Genomic DNA, 12,050 nt, shown 5'->3' on the forward strand with positions numbered 1-12,050 from the left:
GCACTACGACCTGTGAGAGATGCACTTATATAGCCAAACTGGAAGCAAAGCTCTCTTCACCGAAGACTGGACTAGACAGTCAAGAGGAGAAGGTAAACACTTGCACCACACCACACTTATCACATAGTCCCTCAAAACCTACACCACCTAAACACACAGACAGAAGCACAAAACACACACCTACATTCATGGAGGCTCTCAGTACAAACCTGCCCAAACAACAGAGACCTCCAAAGCAGAAATGCAAGCAACCTCCACCCCCCAACACAACCCAAATGACACACAGCCCACATACTCAGTGTGCCACTCAACTACAGCCCATAAAGCATAACGTACCCAACACTCTAGGTGCCTCTATAGTCAGGCACACTGATGTTCCACTCACCAGGCTAAACAAGGAAAAAGTTACTGTCAGCTGCCTGTCAGGTACCAGGATCCGCCACATAACGCACGCACTCAGGTCACTCCACAAGTACAAATATGACCCTGTCATTGTCAATGTTGGTGTGAATGACCTGAGATGTACCTCCCTGGACTACATGAAGAGACATGGAAGAGCTCTCCGATCTTGTAGCCCAAGCAGGTACGACCCTAGCCCTGAGTAGCATCCTGCCATCACCCAGAATGATACCACAGTACAAGGACAAAATTATTGACTTTAACAATTGGCTAAGCTTCTGGCGTCATTCTAAGGGAATCCAGTATCCGTCTGCCTGGGATTACATGATCGACAGACCACGCTGCTTTGCCAGAGATGGCCTGCACCTGTCGCCCTTGGGATTCCGGATACTGGCAAAGGCTCTTGCTGCCCCTATAGTGCCTTTTTAGGCAAGGTTCAAATGACAAATTCACCACCGTAACAGGTACAAGCAAGCAAAATCTGAGGGTAATGCTACTCAATGCTAGAAGTCTAAACCTCAAAATGCACTCACTCAAGGCACTCCTTAAAATGGAGAACATTGACATCTGTGCAGTGACAGAGACCTGGTTCAAAGCTCCAGAGAGCACCCCTGCATTACCAGGCTATAATTCATACCACACCTTTCGGTCACCAAACCTGGACCGAAACACTAAAGGTGGAGGTGTGTCCATATTCATTAAGGATATCCACACCTCCAAGCTAGTTGCTCAGCATAATGCATCAGAGATTATCCAAGTTCAACTAACTCTGGGCAAAACTGCAATCCAGACTGTAGCTTGCTACAGACCTCCCACCATGCCCCAGGATTCCCACTCCTCTTTTCTTGATACACCAGAAAATATTAAGGTACAACCCAACACTCTAATAATGGGCGATTTCAACTACTCTACCATTAACTGGGAAAACTACTCGTGTACCAACTCTTTTGCTCATTGTTGTCTGGAAATCATCAATTCCAATGCCTTGGATCAACTTATCCACACCCCCACCAGGGGCAGCAATATCCTAGACGTGCTCCACACCAGAGGTCAGCTCCTCGTTGTTCAGATCCAACCAAAAGCTAATCACCCTAGACATCCACATCCCACTCCCACCCCCCACCCCCCATTAGGAAAACAACCGTAAAAAATTTCTCCAAAACCAACTTCACGCTTCTTAAGACAGAAGTGGCAAACTTCACAACACCCATGCAGATGGACAATAGAGGTACGACTACGGATTCCTACACACATGCACTTTATAAGCACTTACATGAGTGCATGGTGCTATCCCTAACAGAACCAAGATGCTATCCTCCAAAAAAAGGAAGCCAATCTGGTGGTCTTCTGCCATAAACAAACTCTACAACAGAAGAAAGAAACTGTTGCAAAAAAGAGTAAAATCCCACGATTGGAGAACTCCCTGGTCAGCCTCAGTAAGAAGCTGAGATCCCTCATAAAATCCTCCAAAGTCAGTTATGAAAACAAAATTGCCACGGATTCTAAAGACAACCACAAAGCATTCTATAGCTATGTCAAGAATCTCAATGGCAGCACTCAGATCTGCTCTGAGTTACAGCACAATAACACTAAATATACAGAACCAACTGATATTGCCAACATCCTGGCAGGTAGGTTCAGTGCTAACTTTACCCCCCTCTCATCCCCAAAGGGCCCATCTTTATACCAGAAGAATGCAAAGTTCCTGTAATCACGGCTGCACAGGTAAAAACCTCACTCTCCAAAACAAAGAACACAGCATCCATGGGACCTGACAACATCCCAGGTTGCGTTCTACATGAACTGCAGAATGAACTGGCACCCCACCTAAGCACCATGTTCAATCACAGCCTCACCTCAGGCTTTGTGCCCACTGAATGGCACACAGCAATGTTTATCCCACTCCACAATGGGGAGCCACCACGGACCCCGGGAACTACCGCCCCATTAGCTTAACGAGCCTGGTCTGCAAGGCCATGGAACATATCATCATGGATCTTGTACACATAGACACTGGTATTCTCCAAACTTTGGACCCCACCCAGTTCGGGTTTGTAAAAGGCAGATCATGTCTCCTAAACCTGATAGACATCTTTGAAGCAGTCACCAAAGCCGTAGATGAGGGTAAGGTGGTTCACACAGCCTATCTAGATCTCGCCAAGGCTTCTGACACCAGCCCCCACTCTGAAATTATAGATAAACTCACTAAACTAGGTATAAATCCCTATGTCATAAGATGGGTTGCAAACTGGCTCACTGACAGAACCCACACTGTGAAAGTAGCAGACCTCAAATCTGACTTCAGACCAGTGGAGTACCACAGGGTTCAGTCCTGGGTACTCTTCTATTTGGCATCTACTTTTCTGAAGTACAAGCTAACATAAAATGTCTTTGGCTAATGAAGTTCGCAGATCACTGCAAACTAGGAGCCATAATTGAAACTCCTAACAATGTGGATATCAGACAGAGCCTCACTGAGACAGATGCCTGGTGTCAAAGCCATGGCCTCAAGCTCAATGCCAAAAAGTGCATTGTCATCCCCTTTGGTAAAAATTCTGTACCCATGAGCTACCACATAGGTGGTGGTCTACTTAACACCGAAAGTGTGACAAGAGACCTTGGGACACAGGTGGACAGTAGTCTCTCCTTTGATAATCACATCGCCACAGTAGTCAGGAAATCCTTCTGTGGCATATCTCATCACAAAAGGTTTCTCATCCAGGAAAAAAAAGAGGGTCATTGTTCACCTCTACTCGTCAGTCAGTCATTAGCCCCATTATAGAGTAAAACGCCCCTTTTGGTATGTACCTCACAAGACATCTACAACAACTGGAAAGGCTGCAGAAATACCTCACAAAGAGGATTACCGGCCTCAAACCGATGCCCCATGCAGACAGTCTCAAAAACTCCAGCTTTACTCCATCGCATATCGCCGACTCAAAGGCGATCTCTGCCTAACATACAAAGCTATGTCAAACCCAGAGCTGTTGGACATGCTCCACTTAAAGAAATCCCAACCCCTCCGAGCTACACATTCTAGGGACCTAAACCTTGCCACTACAATAAACAGGACATGCTGGAGGGATAGATTCCTGTCACAGAGACTTCCCATACTCTGGAACAAACTACCTATCTATATTTTACTAAGCTCACTGGCACTCAAGAAAAATCTTGAAGACTGGATGGGAAATAGGAAATTCACTCCGGGGATCACCTCTGTGGCTCTGCTTAACAGGAGCACAGGAAAATAATTTTCTTGGGTGGTGAAAGTCAGGGTACCTTTTTGGCTAGGCTTATATAGGAACCAAAAAATAACCAGCAGATAGTGAAGCCATAAAAATATATATTAAGTCACTTGAGTCAAGACATCAATATACAAAAATTACAAACCGGTTTCGGCTTAAAATTCACTAAGCCTTCATCAGTGTAAAGATGCAATAAAATATCACACATTTATATACCGTGTCACTAGCCAATAAACCAATTAGAAGTGTTCATTTAATCCTGGGACAAAAAGCCCTCCCAGTTTAATGATCCACTTTATCTCTTTGGCATTCAGTAATTCATGCCATCCAGATTTATTGCATTTCATACCCAAAATTTGTCAATAAATTATAAAATGAAAACAGGCTGTTTGGTGGACTTCAGTATGTTTGTATAAAGCATTTGTACGTTTCCTATTTTTGATTTCACTGATATGTTCTGAGATTCTATATCTAAGTGCTCTAGACGTTTGGCCCACATAAAAAGCTGAGCACTGACAAGTGGCCAAATATATAACCCAGTCTGAGCTGCAGTTTGCAAAGAAGGAAATGTCATACACTATACTGGTATTTTTACTAATGAAGCTATTAGTTTTTAATATTCTACTGCAATGTGTACAATGACCACATGGGTGACATCCTGTAGCCATTTATCCCAGAATGGTACTCTGCAATTTTTCCCTAGGTTTATATCCTCCTTGTTTATAATGGTTAAAGATGGATGCCAAGTTCCTGCCATTCCTAAAGGAAAATAGGCAATCTGCTCCCAATAATTCTGAGAGCTTATTATCTGCCTTAAGGATGTTCCAATTGGACTGTACACTAAATCGATAAGTGCCCCAACATTTCTACCATAAGAAGTTACTAATCAAGGATAACCAGTACTTCTACCTTGTCATGATATTGTAGGAGTGCTGCCCTGTCCATACTATTGACAGCATTCCTGGCCTGCATAATATGTCCTGGTTTATAGCCCCTCTCCCTGAATGCCTTGGTCAAGTCATCCCTGTAATGCCTATAGGTGTCATCCTGTGAGCATATTCGTTTCACCCTCATATACTGTGATTTAGGAATGTTTCTGCATATATGGGGGGGATGAAAGCTGGAGGCATGGAAAAGGGGATTTTATTCAGGGAGTTTATGGTAGACTTCCATTGTCAAAGTGTTATCTGAAGCTCTGCTTACCATTACATCCAAAAAAAGTGATGATATTTTTATGGTAGTTCACCGTAAATTCAATTCCCCATTAGTTTTCATTTAAATATTCCACAGACTCCATCAGATGTGCCTCATCCGATCTCCATACCATCCAGCAATCGTCCAAATATCTTTTCCAGATATCTATTTGGTCAAGGCACAAGTTTGGGAACAGTCCTATATAATCTGTTCTTCTATATATGCCATAAATATATCTGCATATATAGGAGCAAATGATGCCCCCATAGCTGTACCCTTGATTTACAGATAGCAAATGTTGTGATAGAAAAATATTCTTTGTTAATACATGCTCAGTCAGGCACAAAAGCAGTGTACTGAAACCAGGTGGATACAATTCTGCCATGTATAACCAATATTCTAACGCCTGGATACCAGCCCAATGAGGAATATTAGTATAAAGGGCTTTGACATCCAGGGTAGAGAGTATCCAGTCATCCTCTGTCTGCATCTCAGAAATGACCTGCAAGAATTCAGTCGGGTCTTTCAGATGAGCTCTTACCCATTTTAGTAAAGGTTTCAAATACTTAGTCAAATACTGGGAGAGGGGCTCAGTTATAGAACCTCTACCGGACACTACTGGCCGGCCAGGAGGGTTATGCAGGTTCTTATGTATTTTAGGTAGAAAGTATACATATTGATTATTGGGATCAAGAATAGTGAGTTGATTTTTGACATTCAGTGATAATGCCTTCTTCCACAGCCAATGATAAAAAATCTATTTGTTTTTGAAACTGTTTGGTAGGGTTATACGTCAGTCGCACATATCTATTATCAGCAAGCTGATTTTTGGCCTCCTTATCATACTGCTCCCAGTTTTGCACCACCACTGCTCCACCTTTATCAGCTCTCAGGATCACTATCTTGTGATGGTCAGCTAACTTAGAAATAATATTCATCTCCTGAGTAGTTACATTGCTTGCTTTGGTATGGCTATTCCTAGAATTAAAGTGGAGGTCCCCAAGTGTAGAGTTTTGAAATGCTTGCACAATTGGGTGCATTAGAGATGAAAATGTAGATTTGTGATATCTAAACTGACCATGAGCATCAGTATGACCTTTACCATGAAAAAACAATTTTAAATTAAGGGTCCTACAGAACTCAACTACATCTTTGACAAAATAATCTTCAGATACAAAAACCACCAGGTATATATGAAAGACCATTATTCAAGATACCTATTTCCAAGGAGGAGAGGGGGTAGGATGAGATATTCAGTACATTTTCTACTGGTGTTTTTGTACAAACTTCCGTAATAGTTCCTCCATATTCACTATGCTTTCTGTGTTTTCTACCCCCCTCCTCCTTTTTGGTTTAAATCCTCCAAATTACTGGAATTCCTCCTTTTTTGTGCTGGTGGGGCTGTGGATACTATAGTTTCAACCTCATACCAAGAGGAATCATCCCCTGATGTATCAGATGCTTTAAGTATTGATCTAGTTAGTTTTCTTTTTACCGGGTTCCTATAGGATTGTGAAAACCTAACATGCTTACCATCGTCCCTAGAGAAAGGGTCACCCTGTTCATAGTCTGTTATATCCCTGAAGAATTTTTTCTTTTTTCTTTCTTTGAGTTGTGTTTCCAAATTAGTGAAGTCAGTGCTTAGTTTTCTTAAAGACATAAAGAATAAGTGGGCTGTCCCTCAAATTCCTTAGCTTGTTCGCTTAACTTAGTGATAGCAACAATTTCTGCATCTGCAATTTTGTCATGAAAGACCATCAGTATCTCCACAAATTGCATTTTAGTTTTTTGCTGTGCCTTCCTCCATTGCTGAAGTAGGGCCTGGTCAGGATTGCTAATCATAGGCTGGGTTCTGACTCGCAAGCCTCTGGGTGTTACCCCTTTAACTGTATAGGCCTTGAACAGTTTATGTCATACATTGTTCCTAAGAGAACGCATATGTTTAGAGTGGCAAACAAAGCCTCACATGTATCACTCCGATTGACCATTGTGGCCCCATTCTCTAAACTGAAATCCATCCCAATACCAAAAATTGCCAGGTCCTCACGATCAGAGGATAGTCCCTTAATCAAATCTGAAACATCCACAATGAGTGAGCATCAAATGAAATATATATATGTAATCCCAGATCTAAAAATATAGTGAACAATATCAATCCATGGTCACGTACCAGGACAATATCAGCCTACGCTTACCACTTCATCAAATCCTATATTTCTTAGGGATCATCGATTGCTGGATGGTATGGAGATCGGATGAGGCACATCTGATGGAGTTTGTGGAATATTTACATGAAAACAAATGGGGAACTGAATTTACAGTGAACAACCATAAAGATAATATCACTTTTTTGGATGTAATGGTAAACAGGGCTTCAGATAACACTCTGACAATGGAAGTCTACTGTAAAGTCCCCTCTCCATGCCTCCAGCTTTCATCCCCCCCATATATGCTGAAACATTCCTAAATCACAATATATGAGGGTGAAACGAATATGCTCACAGGATGACACCTATAGGCATTACAGGGATGACTTGACCCTCAGGGAGAGGGGCTATAAAACCAGGACATATTATGCAGGCCAGGAATGCTGTCAATAGTATGGACAGGGCAGCACTCCTACTATATCATGACAAACAAGGTAGAAATACTGGTTATCCTAGATTATTGACTACTTATGGTAGAAATGTTGGGACACTTATCGATAGTGTACAATCCAATTGGAACATCCTTAAGGCAGATAAGCTCTTGGAATTATTGGGAGCAGATTGCCTCTTTTCCTTTAGGAAAGGCAGGAACTTGGCGTCCACCTTTAACCATTATAAACAGGGAGGATATCAGCCTAAGGAAAAATTGCAGAGTACCATTCTGGGACAAATTGCTACAGGATGTACCCATGTGGTCATTGTACACATTGCAGTAGTATTAAAAACTAATAGCTTCACTAGTAAAAATACCAGTATAGTGTATGACATTTCCTTCTTTGCGAATTGAAGCTCAGACTGGGTTACATATCTGATCACTTGTCAGTTTTTTATGTGGACCAAACGTCTAGGGCACTCAAATATAGAATCTCAGAACATATCAGTGAAATCAAAAATAGGAAACATACAAATGCTCTATACAAACATACTGAAGTCCACCAAACAGCCGCTTTTCATTTTATAATTATTGACAACATTTTGGGTATGAAATACAATAAATCTGGATGGCATGAGTTACTGAATGCCAAAGAGAGAAAATGGATCATTAAACTGGGAGGGCTTTCTGCCACAGGATTAAATGAACACCTCTAACTGGTACATTGGCTGGTCACACAGTATATAAATGTGTGATATTTTATTGCATCTATACACTGATGAAGGCTTAGTGAATTTTAAGACTAAACCGGTTTGTAATTTTTGTATATTGGATGTCTTGACTCAAGTGAATTAATATACATTTTCATGGCTTCACTATCTGCTGGTTATTTTTTGGTTCATGTTGGTATTTTGGGACCTTGCAGACGCCTTCCCTGCAGGAATCCATTTTGGATAGGCTTATATAGGCCTTCTGGCCAATAGCCTAGTACCTACCTATGAAAGTGGTAAAGACACTTAAGGGTTCTATGTCTCAAAGTGGCAAAACAGAACATCCTCCGACTTAAAAACTCTCCAAAACTCTGGATTCTTTATCAGGCATCGATGCAGACACCTATCACCTCTAGGACCCATGTACAGTTCAAATAGGCATTTACTCTAGGATACTTAGTAAGAATGTAATTTTACTCTGCTGGTGGTATAGATAAGCATTTATTTTCTTGGGAACAGGGCCAGCTACATTTGCATGCTTCCAGCCTATGTAAATGATGATCTTCAAGACACATTCAAAAATAATAACATGAGGCTCTTCTTCTACCACAGACACTGATTCAACAACTTCTTGGATGAAGGTACAGATGCAAGTAAAAGCTAGCTGAGTTCAAACTACACAAGTTCAAAATGAAGACTAGTATTACTATCCCAGGAAAGCACCTTCACAGGGTGTGCAACTCGTTTGCTCCTGTCATTATCCACCAGGAAAAGATGTAAGCGCAATCACTGCATAACTGAGGAAGAGCTGACAGAACTCACTGAATGAAAGCTGTGACAGACTCTGCTAGGGGAGGACTGACTGATCCATTGCCGCCTGATACTTTGTTTCTCCAGCATGGACTCGAGAGCGTGTGATGGACCTTTTGGAAGGCACCTGCTTGGCTGCCATCCAGATCTACCACTTTGAATCCATTATGATAATGGATTCAAACTTCTAAAACTTCATACGTGTCTGACAGAGCTGAAGTTCTAACAGTTTTTACCATCATGTGTCTCTCTAAGGCAGTTCAAGTAGTGTTGCTGCGTACCTTGGGAAGCCATTTTTTATGCACAGGATGACATTAAACTTGTGCGATTCAGGCATCAAAACCAGGAAAATTCAAATAAAAAAACACGATTGATAGATGAGACAAAGAAGAGGCTCAAGAAGTGCAGTGGTTAAGCACATTCTCCTAGCTCACAGCATGACATTGTGACACTGTGGTATGTAGCATCAGGAGAGAAGTACTTCCCCAAGAATGGAAAACTACAATCTATCAAACAGCCAGCTGCAGAGTCCAGTCTGTCAAATGCTCCTTTCAAAGGAACTGTTGTACCACATACTCCATCTAGGAGTTTGAGAATACATAAGGCATCTAACTGCAGCTTGGTGACTGCATGCTGACTTTGTTATGGAGACCATGCAAGTGCTGACCAGGGAGAGCAGATATGTTACTGCTCCCCTTTTTCCACAGCTGTACACTCTTAATGATGGGGAGTGAGAGTCTGGTTGCAGGGGTGTTTTGCCATCCCCCATAAAAACAGTTTAAAAAATTTTTGCTGTTTTTGACATTTTTTCTTTTTAACGTGAGGTGTGGATGTGCTGTATTTTCAAGGTTGGAAGGTCTTGGATGAGGTTTTCAAAAGGTTGGGTCGTACTTGTACAACCTTAATCCCCTGAATGAGGCAGCTAGAAAAGTTTCATAACTGTGTCAAGCTGGGGAAATTAAAAGAAAACGGGGTAGCTCTGAACTTAGATCACGGTGTTTTACTGGAGATTTTATCCCAGGTAACACCAAAAATGGAATCTGCATGAAGGAACAACCTGGCTAAAGCACTGTAGTAAATAAATAACTTTAACCAAACTCCAACATTGTGCTGCAACTGTCAACTCTGAATCAGTATATTTTGCATGCGGCTTACAAGCCAATAGTCCAAAACATCTGCAGCCAAAATAAAAGCAAATGTATGCTGCCACTAGTCTGCATCAAACTACTGCTCACAGAAGAAACGCACTAACTTCTTTACTCTGTCTGCCCATAGTATCCTTTTGATCAGTATAAATAAAATGCAAAGACAAAAGTGAATGCCTAGTGAAACGTTACGCATACTGACTTTTACACAAAACACAGGAACTGCTGAAGCTAGCATTCTAATAAAAACATGATTATGAAGATCTTACAGCAAGCTTATATGCAAATAAGGGGAACAAAGAAAACAAAATACAATCTCAGTTGCTAAATTGTTTGAGCTACACTGGACACTGCAGTTTAAAAGTGGTTACTTACCTCTTCTGAACAATGAGGTTGATATTCCTAAGAGCAACATACTGAACTTCTGGCTCCCCAGACAGCAGAGTGACAAGAGGCGGAGCCAATTTCTTCAGCAAGGTGCTATAGTAGTCAGAATCCTTGGGAAGCAGCTCCAGAAATTTCATCAAAACCTTCACTGCAGACAGTACCACAGCAGAGTTGGCATGGGAAAGACGAGGGGTAACTCGCTCACAAATACTGCCAAATAATGCAAAGAAATTATTTCATCTTAATCAAGACAGAAAATGATAATCCTTAAACATTTTACCATAACTAAAAATTTATGGTTACACTGTGAAATGAAAAAAAGCAGGAAGGACAGAGGAAAAATGCTAACAGTAATGGCCACTACCTATTAACATTTAAAAAAAATAACTTTTATGAAACCACAAATCGCTAAAAGATATGATGGCAAATGCTGATGACAATAGTACAAGCCAGGTTGGTTGCAAGTCAAAGAATATTATTTTGTAGACTGTTAAACAGCCAAGAGAAAATAAACAAAATTAAAATTTCCTAGACATGAATTAAGTTTGGCTGCAATATATGCAAATAATAAACTTCAGTTGTGTGGGACTCTGATGTCTAGGAGAAAGCAGTTAACTGCTTAGTTTAAAATACATACAAAATACCTGTGTTTTATTCACTCTCTAACTCTCTACACATTTAAATATGCAAAAAAATATATGAATAAATACCTATGTATACACACACATTTTCTATCCTATGACAAGGTCATGTATTAAAAGGCTCTTTGGACCAGCCCACATACTCGGTAAATCAGATGAAAGACTAAACACAACAATGTGCTGTTCTTGCTTACACTGAGACGGTCTTTATCATATGGCTGAGGTTGTGGCTGAAAGTGGTCATGTACTAGCCCAAATACCATGTTACCAAATGAAATGAAATGAAACTAAACTAAAATGAATAAAAACAATGTTTAAAACCTGCAATATCAGCATATTCTAATGAACTAAATTAGTAATTTTACCTTTTTTTAACCCATTAAATAATTTAATTAAACGTTTAGGCTACTATAGTATAGTGGATGTGCACTATTAAGCACTGTAAACTGTTACCTCACTAAATGAATGCTATTAAAGAGTAGAAAGTACGGTTGTGTACACTTACCATAAATGTAGATGTTAGAGTGTATTCACTGTTGCAGTCTTAACCAATGCGTTATCTGGCTCCCGGAAGCCCTCGATCAGCCAGAATACCAAAGGTAAGTAAACATGACATTGGCTGTTGTCAGCTGTAAAGGACGTCAGGACGTCCAATACAAAAGGAGGCAGTCGATGTCACTTCTGACTGTTATGGCAAGAAAGACTGAGGGAGTCACCAGAAAACAAGGCTTAAGCCAAAAGAAACTTTGGCAAATAAAACCAGATTCAGCCTGTACCTTAGGAAAGGAGAACAGGATAGGACAAAAAAGGGGGATGGAGGGAGAGAAACCAGGACTGCAACAGTGAAAACACTCGAACATCTACATTTATGGTAAGTGTACACAACTGTACTATGTTTATCGTGTTTCACTGTTGCAGTCCTAACCAATGGGTGGCTTA

At 40.9% G+C, this 12,050-nt stretch overlaps 1 protein-coding gene across 3 annotated transcripts in view; it reads right to left on the minus strand.

Moving 5' to 3' along the window:
• Positions 1–12,050, minus strand: part of AP2B1 (adaptor related protein complex 2 subunit beta 1) — a 1,330,026-nt gene that overhangs the window by 1,224,721 nt on the left and 93,255 nt on the right. For all 3 annotated transcript variants that reach the window (XM_044063279.1, XM_044063277.1, XM_044063278.1), the window contains exon 7: positions 10,459–10,680. In XM_044063279.1, the coding sequence (XP_043919214.1) occupies positions 10,459–10,680 (222 nt within the window). The remainder of the gene's footprint in view (positions 1–10,458; positions 10,681–12,050) is intronic.

Source organism: Protopterus annectens, chromosome 2.part1 (genome assembly GCF_019279795.1).
Source record: "Protopterus annectens isolate FY-2018-M chromosome 2.part1, PAN1.0, whole genome shotgun sequence".
NCBI lineage: Eukaryota > Metazoa > Chordata > Ceratodontiformes > Protopteridae > Protopterus > Protopterus annectens.